At 37.5% G+C, this 15,981-nt stretch overlaps 1 protein-coding gene across 1 annotated transcript in view; it reads left to right on the forward strand.

The window, feature by feature from the left end:
• The first annotated feature begins 460 nt into the window (after positions 1-460).
• The window catches only part of LOC114476032 (rap guanine nucleotide exchange factor 6-like), a 124,215-nt gene continuing 108,694 nt past the window's right edge, over positions 461-15,981 (forward strand). Inside the window, exon 1 of the mRNA XM_028467274.1 lies at positions 461-881. Coding sequence (XP_028323075.1) covers positions 807-881 — 75 coding nt within the window. The 5' untranslated portion in view covers positions 461-806. The remainder of the gene's footprint in view (positions 882-15,981) is intronic.

Raw genomic sequence — 15,981 nt, forward strand, 5'->3', positions numbered from 1 at the left:
AAGTATTATTATTATTGTTATTATTATTAATATTAATAATAAAAATGTCAATAAACTAACAAATCCTAACATACATTATTTGTAAATAAATTAATAATAATAATAATAATAATAATAATAATAATAATAATAATAATAATAATAATAATTCATTTATTTGATTGTATATTCATTCATTTTTTCATTATTATTATTATTATTATTATTATTATTATTATTATTATTATTATTATTATTATTATTATTATTATCAATTTATTAACAAATAATTTATGTTAGGATTTTTCCATTTCCAGAGGGAAAAAAATCCATAGTGGCCACAAAAAAAATAAAAATAAAAATATATATATATATCTCATGAATTTAGTGTTGGTTGTATAATCTGTCTAATTTCCCATTTTACATGAACGCATCACCGCCTCCGTGTCGACAGATGTCGTTAACTCCGTGCGCTCCGCTGGAGGAGGAGGGACTAAAAGCTCAACTCCTGGATCTCTCTATCGTTAGCGAGCCGGTGGACTTTACTGTACGGTAACGATGTACGGAAACCAAGCAGGCGGAACCCTCCGGTCTACTTCTCCGTTCGGCTTGGTTCCAGCTGTAGTTTGGTGGAGAAGCTGTAACTAACCGCAGGCTGGCTGGAGGTGAAGGTGTTCTCCGATTAAACTCCATCCATGCTCCGTCCGGTGGGAACACAAATCACGGGGATGTGACCACAGACCCCCGGAGCAGCGAGGAGAAGCGTGGAAGTGAGAATAGGAGGACGCTTTTTTGAAACAGAGGAGTACCGACTTGGATTTGAAGTTATGAAAATGACCGGAGTCATGGAAAGTTCTTTTAAAGTGGCCCTGAAGAAGCCGCCCCCGCTGCGGACAGCAGAGGTAAACAAATCAATCGCTTCTTTAATCAGCGTGGCGCGATTTAGTAAAGACATGATCACAACTTTACAACATGCCCTTCCATAAAGATAAAGAGTGCATACTGTGCATCACGGGCCTGCAAAACACCAGCACTTTGTATGGATATTTAAATGTAATCCTTCAGTTTATGAGTTTCAAACTTAAGGCCAGGGGAGCCAAATTCGGTCCAAATTAGAGCAGAGATGGGGCCCTTTAATCACAGCTGGAGCCACAAAAACTGTCTGATCCGAGGACCATAATTATTCACTTTAATTCAGTCAGCATTTAGGATAATGACTAATATGATGACTAAAACAGGCAAGAACAAAGTATTTTCTGTTTTGTCCTCGTTTTGTGTATTTTTGTAGTCACTCACTGTGTGTTTTTGCTGTTTTGTATGTTATTTCTCCTTTTGTGTGTTTTTGGAGTCATTTAGTGTATTATTGTTGCAATTTTTGCACAATTTGTTGTCATTTGGTTTATTTTTTCATCATCTTGTGTGTTTTCGGATTAATTTTGTTTATTGTAGTTGTCTTTTTGTGTAATTGTATTTTTATGTTATTATGTTATTTATGTATTTTTAAAGTCATTGTGTGCATTTTTGCTGCTGTTTTGTACATGTTATTTCTCATTTGCTGTGTTTTTGTTGTTTTTTTAAAAAAAATTGTTATTTTGGTTTATTTATTTAGTCATATTGTGTGTTTTTGTATTGATTTAGATTATTTTAGTTGTCTTTTGTATATTTGTTGTAAGTTACATTTTTTTTAATCTAGCTATTTTGTGTATATTTGGAGTCATTGTGTGCATTTACCTTGAGGGCTGCACCAAATTAGTCCGAGGACCGCATGTGGGCCCCGGGCCGCTGGTTGCACATGTCTGCTTTGAAGCTGGCCAGCAGGAGAAAGTCAAAATAACAGATTTTTATTTATTTATTACAACAAATTAAGTTTTATCTCAGCCCCTCCAAACACAAAAACTCAATGACACTCGTCATTATTTGCTGCAGTTAGCAGGATGCGCTTACATCACATGATGCCAATCATTTTCAAAACTCCACATCAATCCTGCAATTATATTTAAATTATTCCACAACATTTCCCTTAAATAAATAGAAATTTGTAACAAAATCAAGGTAATTTAGCGTTGATCCTGCAGGGACTGATATGGCCCACATATTGTCAGTGCTTTACATATCATTTATTTAGGGAAGTGTAAACTAGGACACAATAATGTGGAAATTGCTTATTTTCTCTGCCTATAAATATAATCTGTGGCCTACATGAGATCAAACTGGTCTGCATTTAGCCCCTGAACTGAAATGAGTTGGACACCCCTGACTTAGTTTATATGAAGACATCTTTTCTAGGTTCTACATTTATTATGGAGAGCCTGTGTTGCCTTAAGGTGATTTATGCTAATGCACACGTTCATTGACCAAATTAGCTTTCAAGGATCTTTTTTTTTTTTTTTTGTTTCTTTCATGTCGAAATCTCAAATTTTTAACTTTATTTGCAATTTAAATTTCAGTTCCTTTTTAATATTTCAGGTTTTACCCTCTAGTTGCACTTTATTGGTGAAATACAGATTTATTTCTGCCCTGCAGCCAAACATATAGCAGCATAGCCTAGAAAAATGCCAGCAAAGGGGAATATCTCCTGTTCGTGCTCATAATCCCAGGTTGATTATCAATGATTTTGATATGGAATGGGAATGACTATGCATCTTGACAAATTACTCTGGGAGGGAAAAAAAAATGTATCCAGTGAAGTGAAGTTAAAAAGGTAATACAAATCTTAGCAGAGCAACTAAATTGTTCCACATTTAATCAATGTTTGTATTGTAGATTTACTCGGTGAACCTCAAATTTCCTCCAGAAATTACAGGCGAGTAAATGTCGCACTTTGCATCTTTCTGAATTAATTGATTTTAAAAGAGAAAAGTTGCTTCCAAGGACTATATATGCACTGTATGAGGTATTAAAAACAGAAAACGTGGGCATTAAAAGATGCAAATCCGACATTATGTAAAGGTTTTCCTGCATTTGATGCGACAAAATGAACCGACTGCATTACATCTTGGACCCAGGCTTTGCAAACAAAACATAACGTCACACTTTCCCATGGGATGGCTTATGCCCCAAAATCCCACAAGTGAGTTTGTGTAAACCTGAGCTTGAATGGAGCCAGTTAAATGTAATCATCGCTGTTTTCCCGTCCCCTCCTCCTCCCCACATGAAGCTGTGGAAACACAGCTGGCTTGTCATTGCTTCACTTACACTCTCTGCTCAAAATAGCTCACGCCGTATTCCCTTCCATGTTCTGCTGCTGGTAATCACTTTTAACTAGTGCAAGAACGAGTATCAAAGTATCAAGTTTTTTCCCCTCAAAAAAGCCTTTCAGCTTTGCATGACACATCTGTAAGGGTCCCTTTTAAACGTGTTGATCCTCTGTTTGTTTGTGGGTGTTTAAGAGGTAGAAAGCCTCTTTCACGCCTTCATAGTGGGCTATTGTACGTACCATATCAGGCGTGTTTAATACACGCAGAAATGACACATTTGTTTACTCAATCCAATAAAATGCTTTGTTGTTAAGCAGTGGTGTTGGGACGCAGAGTTGACAGTGATAATTAAAGGTAGAACAATATCTTGTGTGACATTAAATCACTATATTATAACGTCAGAAGATCTATCGTCAAGGGTACGCATAGTGTGTGTGTGTGTGTGTGTTGGGGTCTTTTCAACTGCAGAAGACATAGTCGATGTCAAAAGGTCTCAAATGCTGCCAGAAAATGTAGACATGCTGATATTTAAAAAAAAAAAATATTTCCATATATGAAATCTGGGCTGTGTAGACAGCAATAGTTCACATATGATCCACCTTGGATCAGGACCCAGAATGAGTCTTGGACCAATTATTTGGGGGGTTTCCTTGCCACTAGTTGGAAGTACAAGCACTTCACTTTATTTGCACATGGACTTTAGTTTGTATGCTAAAAATATTTCATTACTTTTTGGAAAAACTTGATTTTATTTTTCAAACAATTTATTTAGTTAGTTAATGCATTTTTTTGTGTGTTTTTTTTTTTTTCCAATTCCTTTCCAGATATCCATAAATGTAGGAATGTTATAATGGGGTCCTAGGGAGCCATGATGTTCTTGGTCTCGAGACAGCTAGCACTAACCTGTGTTGAAAGCACTTATTTGTATTGATTACATATCATTCATCTCACCTAAAGTTAGCGTTAGCCTAAGCTTTTCGCAAACGTAAATTGCTATCAACAAGAATCAATGTCAGGGAAGTCACTTTTGATTATAAAGCCAGTGGAGTCGTCTGACATGGTGAAGGTTTCCAAGGAATCTTCTGCTAAATTATGTTTTTTGTTTCTTTGGCTGTGTTCAAAATGGCACACTAACGTACCACTCATACTAAGTTTGACGTCAAAATGAGTATGTAGTGTGTTCACATTAGAGATAGTATGAAAATATTGAGTAGGCAAGAAATACACAGATGTATACTATATTGGGACATTTTTGAAGTATGCACGGTGGGCACACTAGTCATACTCAACCAGACCATGATGCATTGCGAGTGGAACGTAAAAAATCGTCCTGGGACCGACTTGGAGCTAAAAATCAAACATATCCTTTTCAAAACAAAAGTATCTCTTCTTGTCTTCCATGTTTTTTTTAACGCTTCTGTAATTGGGGTTGTTGTTTTGAAGTGAAATGTATTGTGGACGATGTTGTTTTGGCTTCAACTTTTGGGTGAATCATCTTATCTATTGAAAATTGATTTTCACTTACTGGTGGCGAGTCTGACATAGTGGGAATAGTGCAAATCTTCTTTTGGAAGGAAATCCTGTATGAGCGATGCCAACCCCAACTTGTAAACAGAGCTGTGCATGTGGAGAACTGGGCTTGTGCACGCTCTCTCGCACACATAGGCGTTCCCTCTTGTGCAGGTAGAGTTTTGCGCATGTGCAGAGGGCTTTTCTTTTCTAAACTTAGGGAACAATGGCGGGTCTCCAAAAATCCCCGAAATGTTGAAATAAAATGTGTACCAGCGAGTTTTATGGATCAAATGATCACGTGTTGATTTTCTACTTGGTCACTTTCTCACTTAAAATGCTTTCAGAACTTTCAAAGGTGGAGAATCAATGGAGATTTGCCTCAGTGTGCTTCAGATTTTTATCACTGTAGGTTTGAAATGACCTTTCCTCCGAGATGGATTATGGTGTTCACAAACACCAGAATCCATCTTGTGCTGTTAGCGCCTTTGCCTTTCGAATGCGAACCGAACCGGTTCAAACCAGGCAGTGTTGTGGTTTAGGACGGGATATCCGGGTGTGAGGAATGCAGAAGGGCCGAAGCCAAACTGCCGCATGCGCAGTTGCGAGGAGAGGAAGAAACTGGGCTACCGCTATTAGCATAGCTCCGAATCAAAAGAGAAAGATGTTGACGCAAGAGGATGAATGGGTGGAAGCTGCTATAAACTCAGTTTTAGAAGAATCCAGCTTTTCCTTTTTGAAAGAGCAACAGCGAGAGGTGTTTTGTGCATTTGTGGACGGTAAAGACGGCAAGACGGAGCCTTGTTGTTGTTGTCTCTGCGGCACATGCCGATGACGACATGTGATTGGCTAAAACAAATCATGGTGAACAGGCGCTTCACCCAATCAGCTTCAAGCATTCTGTTCATGTCCCTCCCTGGTTCCGAAAGGATTCGCCGACACAGACCCAAATCGATGTGGAGAACTCGAGTTAGAGGGAGGGCTACACATCAATCTGGTTCTTGCCAGGTTAGGTTCAAAATGCATTTTGGGAAACTTGGAAGTATACTTCATTGGGAATGGTTATTAACCTCATCATTCTTATAGTAGATAGACTGTATATATTCATTGAGTTTATAGTGTAGTAAGTTAATGTACCATTTCAAGCACATCCGTTATTTATCTTTCCCTTTATGTTTTTGTGGTGTCAGTTATATTTCCTGAATACATGAATGGATCATTTTGCTATAACAGTGACTCTCATGTGCAGAAGTTTGGCTCACGAGCAACTTCTCCCACCGCAACTTCATTGCCTTGTCAATCTTTCCCAGTTAGATTTTTCATCTCTCCTTTCCTTACCTGTTTGTAGCCAGACTACTTGGTGGTATAATCAGTTCACAGTTTCATGGTGGGTTTTGACCGTGCCCAGTCAGTCTAGATTGGACATTTATGGGAATTCCAGTCATCACGAAGCCACAGGAACAAGGGAGGGAAAGAGAAGCTCAGATTTATGTGGCAAAGTCTTTTCTTTCTGACCGATCGTCCGTGCTGCGGTAAAGGAGAGATAGACCAGTGTGTGGTCGCTCTTTGCTTTGCTGTATTCCTGCTGTATTTGCTGCGAAATGTGTTCTTTTTTTTTTGTTTCTGCAGAGTTCACAAAGGGGAGGTTTGCACCATGCTGACATTGCTCAAGAAGTAATGGATATGATACTACTGGTAGTGATGTAACGATTAATCGTAAGGCAGTTAAAAATCGATTCATAGGTATCACGATTGACATCGATACTTTGAAAATTGAATCGCAGTACTTTTTTTAAACAGCAGAGGGCGCTATATATGTATCCCTTTTTTTGTCCAGCAGTGTACACAGCGGGCGGAATCTGCTACTACTTTGTTTCTGGCCGCCAACTACTCTTAAACATGTTCATAAATGATTCCTTGCTCTAGGGCTGGGCGAATGGCCTTTTATAAATACCGCGATATTTTTAGGCCATGTCACGATACACGATATATATCTCGATATTTTGCATTAACCTTGAATTAACACTTTGATGCACAAAATCACACCAGTATGATGATTCTATATGTCTACATTAAAACATTCTTGATCATACTGCATTAATATATGCCAATTTTAAACTTTCATGCAAAAAAGGGGATATCACAACTAAGTCAAAGTTGACATAACTGTATTTATTAAACAGTGAGTGGCTCAAACATAAAATTGTCAACAGAAAGTGCACGTTCTGTGCAAAATTGTCACAGAGACATTTCAAAACAAGACATTAGTGCAGGATGCAACTCACATGGCATTTCAAAACACAAAATTAAAGTGCACTTTTTGTGCATAATGCCACTACAATATTTTAAAACAAATAGTGCCCTTTTGTGCATGTTGTCATTAAGATGACATTTCAAAACAACACTAAATTTAAGTGCACCTTTTGTGCATAATGCCACTAAAATATTTAAAAAAAAAAAAAAAAAAAAAAAAAGTCCGCGAGTTTAACGGTATGGTCATTTTCAACACCGCACAGACTACAAGCTGCGATATATCGAGTATATTCGATATATCGCCCAGCCCTACCTTGCTCCTTTAGCGCCAAAGAATATCTGTAATATTACGTGAATATCTGTAAAAGTCACGTTTTTCTATTAGCTCTGTCTGCTAGCATAGCATCTCTTCTTCACTGCATGAATATCTGCATGCCAACCGACCACTGGGTTACCAGCGCCCTCTGCTGGTCAAAACAAATATCGGACGTAAATCAGTGCAATGACTTTTTTTTTTTTTTTTAAGTCCAATTGTTAAGGCACAAAATACATTTTCAGTTGCACTTTTAAAAAGAAAAAGACCTATTATGCAGTTTTGCATTGTTTACTATAGAACCAGAATTTAAATTAATAGGTTTCTTCTTCATTTGTATTATTCCTTTATTTATTTCATTCAAGATTTATTTTTAGTTAAATTGCATTGTTTTGAATAGTTTATCAAGGGATTCTTTTGACAATGAAAAATAAAAGGAAAACAATACAGTATTTTCGAGTTTTTTTCCCAAAAAATATAAAGGAATATTTTTCTGTCATCATTTGACTAGAGTCCCATTTTGTAGAATAAATTGTGAGAGAATTGTATCGTGAATCGAATCGTATCGGGAGTTGAGTGAATCGTTACATCCCTAACTACTGGTGTTCATTGGGAGTTTAAATAGTAATGACTCTGAGGTACGTCCAAATTTACTTTTGATGCGACAGGAGTCGAACTCTTGTTGCACTTTATTTTATGATGGCAGTGTGTAACACTGCATTTTCTCTGACTCAATTTGTCCTCTGAATGATCAATATCTTCTGATGTACATATACAGCAACTTGATTTTTCATCTCTACATTTAATTTTGATATTAACCGGGTAGAATATTGCAATATATCGCAATAATATTGTATCGTGACCCACGTATTGTGATACGTATCATATTGCAACATCTTTGCCAATACTCACCCCTACTTTTTAGGGTTTCTTCCTGAGTTTATAACGTCCTTGTACATTGTAGAGTAATATTTATCTTAAACTAAAATCATACAGTTCTAGGCTGAGGCTTGAACTGAATGCTTTCACTTTAATGGTTTTCACTCCAGCACGGACTGGTCAGAACTGACGATATAGTCCAGAAGCAAAAACAGGATCTAGTTTTTTTATGCAGCTATGATGTAATTGTTCTATAGAACGGTTCAATAAAGAATGGAATAAAATGTCAGTCTCAAAGAAACAGATGCATACTTGGATGGTAGTCAGAAGTGTTGCTATGTGAAATACACTCTTATCCTTGTATATAACGTATTTTAATGTCTATTGCTACATTAGGTGACTAGCATCATGACTCAGGGGAAGTTTACTTGATTTCAATGGGAATGGCATGAGAAAGTGCTAGAAAATCAAAGCGGCACAGCATTGGCGATGTTAGTCAACACAGACCCGTCATAACCTGTACTATCCTTTGATTTTCAGTAAATTTAAAGAAAAAAATGTATAACTAGGTTTGAGCGTGAGTATGTAGAACTTTCTATGATGCATATTTTATGTTGATGAACTCCCCTCTGTTCTTTCTGACCATATTTACCAAGTACTAATATGATTGTGATTCTGTAAATACACCTTTTATCCTCTTAATTATAGACTTTAAGGTTTGTGTGAAAATCTGATTGTCCCTAAAGTAATCTTCGACTTACAGCCTACAAGCTGCGTGTACGTCTAAAAAGTTTAGTGTAAATGCAAACTCCAGAAGAGTAGGTTCTCAGTCTGTTTTCTGGTCAAAACGTGAAATTTTACCAGTACGTTTGAATTTATCAACAAGCCAAACTTGCTTTTTTTTGACAGATGCATAAAAACCCCCCCCCAAAAAAACAACTAACAAAACACTACCAAAAAGTCTGTTATTACACAGTTACTCAACACATTTGAACTAAAGCATGACTGTAACCTGGTAAAATCATTTTGCCCTGACATGTTGAAGAAGTGTGCCATGTCATTTTAGCCTGAGGACAAATCTCCAATGAATGAGGTGAAAACTAAAACAAAAAACTAATGATGCAAATGGCATACTTCACCTTTCACACAACACGATTTGTCAGCTCTTGAGTAGAAATAAGTAAATGTTTAAAGGCATACAGCAGACTCTGTGACCTAAAGAGTTGCTTTTTTCAACGATTCCTCAGGCCAATATTCAGAGCTTGACACTATCAATGCACTGAGCGGGGCTTCCCTCTTGAAATACCGTCCATGTAAGTTTGGAGAAGACGGGCCGTCTTTGACCAGGTCATGTGACCTGGAGAATGTTTCACTTTACGGCAGTCACGTGACCACAGGCTCTGATATAATGAAGCTAAGGCTTTTGCTACTATTTTTCACTAAGTGGTGCTTTTTTGGTGTGTGTGTGTGTGTGTGTGTGTGTGTGTGTGTGTGTGTGTGTGTGTGTGTGTGTGTGTGTGTGTGTGTGTGTGTGTGTGTGTGTGTGTGTGTGTGTGTGTGTGTGTGTGTGTGTGTGTGTGTGTGTGTGTGTGTGTGTGTGTGTGTGTGTGCGCGGTGACAGAGGAGAGAGAGAGAGCGGTCTGATCACTTCTTTTCCTTCTACTCCGGCCATATGTTTACATCACTTATCATAGATAGCTCTGCCTTTACGGTTTAAATTATCAACCTACGGAGTTCATTCAGAATGTAGGCTTATTTAGGAAGTTAATCTCTTTAATTTTGCCCCGATAAATTGAGGAAGTGTAGTACAGCCGAACAGCCCTCTGCACTGCTGCAGCTCAACAGACAGTGAAGGATGGGAGAGTTGTCGCTTAAAAAGCGACAGATTCCTACTGACATAAAACTAACTTTACTTTTGTTTAATAATGAATCGATGATATCTCTTCAACCAACAGGTCAATTACTGTCTGCATACACAATCAAAAGACAAGGGAGGCTGGCCCGACTGACTGACTGTTGATTTTTGCGACAGCGCTGCGGCACTTGTGGCCACTAGGGGGCGCTTGACATGAAAGTTACAGGTCTAGCGCCCCTAGTGGCCAAAAGTTACATGGTGTTGCTTTAAAGGGGACATATCATGGTTTTAAATCCTTCCTTTTTACATATAAATCATACAGTTGTGGTCTATATAAAGCGGAACTGCAATGCTTGGGTCTGAATTCCTCATTATTATAGCTCCACAGGCCCCTTTTCTACCCCTTTTCTGATGTGCTTCTGAGAGCAACTCGTTTTGGTGCGGTCTCTTTAAAAGCAAATGAGACACTCCATACCCCGCCCCCTCTTCAGGTTACAGAGGTGACACTTCAACGCCACCCTGCTCGTCCATTTTTGTAGTTTGATAGAAGAGATACGATTTTGTAGCGGCGCATAAACTTTTTATTCAGAGGTTATTTACAAAATGTCAACAACAGAAGACTTGTCCATCCAGCCTTACATGTTTGAGCCAGAGTCGGACCCGGTGGAGCGAGATGAAAATGAAGATGATGAACCTGCAGAACCCTAACAAGTGAGCTAACACAAGCACCGACGTAATGCTAGCGCCAAGCAAACGTCACGAAATGCATTTTAATACAGTCTTTTTGGGAGCAAAAACGGCAAAATGAAATGACTAATGAAAACTTTAGACTTAAATTAAATCAACAATCTAAATATACATCAAAATGCATTTAAGGGCTAAAAAAGTGGATTTAGCATCATTTGTCCCCTTTAAAGGATGCAGTTATATATAGAAGGTGTTTATTTGTTTAGTGGATGGTTTCTAAGTAAATATATATTGTGTATATTGTGAAATTGAATGATAACCATACACTTATTGCATTAAAAAGTATACCCTTCTATTCAGTGTTTTTATTCTTTTTGACCTGAGTGAATGGAAAATTTAGACATCCTATTGATTCCTAATATATAAATATAATGTAAATATGCCACCTCCGTTATAAAGCAATTAATATTTATGCTTTGATTTTCCAAAAACTTTTGCAGAGAGAAAACATTTTTATTCTGGTTCTGATTCCAACCTTGTTGGAGAACACATGTTTTAGATGTGAAACCAAACTGACAACTTGTGACTTGCTGTCACTCAAACATACTTGAAATCACATGACACAGCCAATGACAAACTTGCTCGACAAGCATGTATGATTACAACATTGACAGTAAACATACATGTGTTGTTTGGAAATGACGGGTTAATACAAAAGGTAAAATTGATTAGCTGTAAAGGAAAGAGAAAGTGGCACATCACTTTCATACAGGCTTGATTGCTTTACTGTAGCTTGCATTTCACCTTGGATTGCTCACAGCTATATACAGGATATTCTGACCTGTGTCAACCATAATGCACAGCAGCTTTCCTCCCAAGCACGCACACAGGCGAGCATTAGTAGCAGCATTGACGAGCAAAGTGAAGGTGGAAATAGTGGAAGACAGTGTGTTTGTGTTTGAATCAGTGAATAAACACAGCCTTCTCCTGACCCAGCGTGCTGATGAAAGCCCTCCTTATGGATAAAATAAAACCTGCTTCTAACTGAGCTTGTGCCCGGCAAAGCCAACGCACTCTAAGAATACCCTTGTATGACTTAATGTTTTGTGAGTGAACTCTTGGTCCTGTCTGCTGTACGGGGTGTGGTGGTACTCGCTAGTTTTCCATTATGAACTAGAGAATTTTGTGAGCTGGATGATGCCTTAAAAATTGGATAAATGGGTCATTCTATGTCATTTCAACAAACTTTTTGAGATATGGCCAATTTCATGAGGTGGGTACAGTATACTGTATATATCAATTTTCACTTGTCCTTATTTTTCTTCCATTTTCAGCTTCCAATATTTTAGTTACTCCATCACATAGGAAACTGAAATTTGGTATAATAATACAGCTCCACCTACTCTCTCAGAATATAAAGAAATATCTGCAATACATCCTATCTGGTGGACATGCCAGCCCCTCAAATTTGGAAAAAAGTATGTCAGGGTTTCGGGCTCAAACACGTTTGGGCCTTCAGTAAACTACTTTGCATATCTCTCAGATCATTGTAATTTTGATCAGCTTTGAGTTATGTATATAGACTGTTCAAATCACTAATGATTAGTCCGATATATGCATTGGTTCTTGGCTGAAAGTCTCTTGGAATCCAAAAAAGTACTTTTATGACACTTTTTCATTGGCCCATAACTGCATGTGGGAATGTAAGAAAAAAATCTGTTTTAATTTATAGTCTAAAGATTACTCTTTCTTGGGATATTAAACTATTTTTCTTTATGTGACTTCTTTATTTTTATTTTGGACCCCAACTTTGTGTTATTTCACCACTCGCCGATATTGAAAATCCTTTTCATGAGGCCATTGTAGCTTGCCTCTGTGTCTCATTATCAGAATTTGTTTATTAGTTTTTCATTAGTATCATAAAATCGCATCAGAAATCCATTCATTTTTGAAAAGATATGTTTTATGAAAAAAAATTCTCTTCTTTTTTGGGGGTGTTTTTCCTTCAAAATACATTCATATCTATCCATCATCATTATCATAACAGTGATTAAATGACTCAATGAATGAAAGGGATACAGGAATGTTAGTTAGGTTAAATAGGGTAATTATTTGGTATAATAATAATGATAATGTCAATCACATAGATTTTTTTTAACCTTTCTTTAACAATTGAAAAACATTAAATAGACATGAATAATGGACCACAGTGTCAAATATACTGTTGTGCACTGGAAACTGTGCAGGATGGAAGGGAAATGTTTTAATGGCAGGTGTCTGGCAGTAAAATGTCTGTAGCTCTGTCTGTAGCTTTGTCTGTGCCAAGTGTGCTAACTTTAATGACAACATCCCACTGCTGCTCAACATTGATAAAGTGTTGTTAAGTGTGTGTTCTCTGTTTCCACAAGTCAGAGTTTGTAATAATTTATTGTCATCCTTGTACAGCTCCTTTATTTTCATGGGGTTGGTGCATTTTACGGGAGGCTCCAATGTGATTGGTGCGCTGCCGCTGGTGTTGTTTGGATATCTAAGACCGCCGTTACTCCGCTGGTTCACTTGACAGATGTTATGAATAACCATAGTTTTGTAAGAACCAACATCTGGTCAGCGCTGACAGTAAATGCATGTATTTAGAAAGCTGACTCTTGCAAAGGTAACACTTGAGTTAGACCTCCACAGTAGGACACTGTACGTATAGTTTTTGGGGTAACACTTTACTTGAAGTTTTATACACAAGGCTGACATTATGCTGTCATAATTGATCTGTCATTAGCATGAATGAGGTGTCATGAAGGCACTCATTAAGTGTTAAATTTTGACACCTTTTGCTAAATCGTGACACCTTTGGAGCTATGTTGGCATTTGTTGGCATTTGTTGTCCGAAATAGTGGGTTTGTTTTATTTAGCAAACAAAATGTATTTAAAAAAAAAAATAAAATAAAATATATATAATTGTTTTTTCTCGACTATGTTATTTTTGTAATCGGGTGTAATAATCGAAATCGAATTTTGATTAATTGAGCAGCCCTACTCTAGTGTTTCCATACCCGTTTCTGTCATATTGTGCTGTTATTCAGCACAGGCGTTACTCGCGGAAGCGAGTAATACTTCTGAGATATATCAGTTTCCATTTTTGTAAATTATTGCAGACTTTTTTCCCCTGTTCTCCTTTTGGATTTACAAAATTTATCTCAATCTTTGAAGCTCACAGTTTCTCCGAAGTCTGTTTGAAAGCATTTTTGGCCAAGCGCATTGGCAGTGTGTGAATACAGAGGAAATAGGCATTAAATTTTCCTGTAGTAAATAATATTTATTTTACTGCTAAATCTTGATTTATTGGAGTTTTTCAGGCAGTGAAGTATTACAACTGAAGTCTTTAAAATTTCCGTTGTTTTTTGAGAATAATAAGGAGCATTTACAGATGTTAAAATAAAACAAATATTTAACTATAAAGCCTTTACGATTATATATATATATATATTTTAGCTGCAAAACAAGAAGAATATCTCATTACAAAGTAAGTTCAGTTCTGTTTGTCACAGATTTTTGCTGTTTTAACCATGTTTTATCCACATGTACGTCTAAGCTTGTATTATAGACAGATGTGAGTCATTGTGAGGCTCTAATTGCCAGATTTTTAAAAGCTGCTTTCGTACAGAAGTCCACAATGACAGCCGTGTCGGTTCACACTGGGCATTGTTTTTATGTAAACACATCAGCTGTCCTTCTGGGTACCGCATGCGATTACCCTGCTGCCCAAGGTGTGTGCGCATGTTTGCCTGGTCGTGCATGTGCAAACAGTGTTAACACGTCACTGCTACTGTATGTGTGTGTGCGTGTGTGCAGCTGCATTCCTCGCAGGACGGCAGGCATGGACAGGCTGATAATGTCTGCTCTGACCTGTTTGCTTTGTGGGGAATGCAGATCATGGCTACAGGTGGACTCATCAAGCATAGTTTTATTAGCCTGTCACACATGACCTTGGAATCACTCACATGCTGTGTGTCAGATGATCATTTCTAATTATGGCCACAAACTTTTTGGTAAAGTTCAAGAATCATTCCATTTTAATATAACTTTTCCTCGCCAAGCCTTTCAGAACTGGAATTGGAAAAACCAGTGGATCAATAGTTTGTGATGAAGGCTTCAGAAATGAAGTATTTCCTGCATCAACACAGTGTCTAAGATTACTTCTTGCTTCCTGTGGTTGGTCTCTGGCTTGTGTGTTGACTGTCCCATTGTGAATACGATGACAGATTTATATCTGAAGATGGATGTTTTTAAATGCATCTCATTGGCCAGATGTTCACTTTGGGCTCGGGGAATCTAAAGGGATCACATGTCTTAAGAATAACTGTAATGAAAACAAATTTTGTTATCTCTCTTTTTTTTAGATTGTAGTATCTAAATAAGAGATGGGCAACTCTTATCATGGTAGGGAGGCACAGAAATGTGATTGTCTGATTCAAGGGCCACATTATCAACATTCATGTCAGCTAAGAATGTGCCATATATCGTTGTTCCCGATATATCGTCAAAAACATTCTCACCGTTAAGAATATGTAATCCCACGATAGAAACAATAAATGTCCATGTCGGAAATTAGCGAGGGCCACGGGCCATTTGTCCCTCAGTTTGGCCAATAATGCCCCTAAAAACCTTGTTCCACGGGCCAAAATTGCCCACAAGTTTGTTGTCAACACCTTATTATTCTCTGGAGCAGAGCGCTGTTCACGGCAGCTCTGCCGCAGAGCCTCCGTTTGTTGTCATTTTGCACATTTTTTTTCTCATTTTGTGTATATTTCTTGTCGTGATGTGTGTTTTTGCAGTAATATTGTGTATGTTGTCATTTTGTGTATTATTTCCTTTTGTTTTTTCACATTTTTTTTGTCATTTTGTGTATTTTTGGAGTAATTTTTGGCATTAATCTTAGAGGGGCCGCACAGAATTAGACTGAGGGCCGCATGTGTTAGCTGCACATGTCCGATCTAAATACAATAAATAAAAATTCAAATACTTGTTTTATTGTAACAAATATCCCCTAAAAAGTTGGTTACAAGCAATCATTTGGAAGGTAACTAACTATCGCCACTAATATAATGTCTATCTGAGTTGAAGTAAGCCAGGCAGCAACTTGTGCAGGAACCTGTTGCTGCCATACTTTTATTACGGCTGTTTTACAAGCTTGCAAAACTGGTCTGGAATGTGTGTCAAATAAAGGAAACTAGTAGACGCTTCCAGCTGTGTGTTTGTCTTTGTTGCACTGATTGCGGTTAAACAGAATCAAGGTTGAGGTATTATTACTTATA

The sequence above is a fragment of the Gouania willdenowi genome, chromosome 14, assembly GCF_900634775.1.
Source record: "Gouania willdenowi chromosome 14, fGouWil2.1, whole genome shotgun sequence".
In the NCBI taxonomy this organism is placed as follows: Eukaryota; Metazoa; Chordata; class Actinopteri; order Blenniiformes; family Gobiesocidae; genus Gouania; species Gouania willdenowi.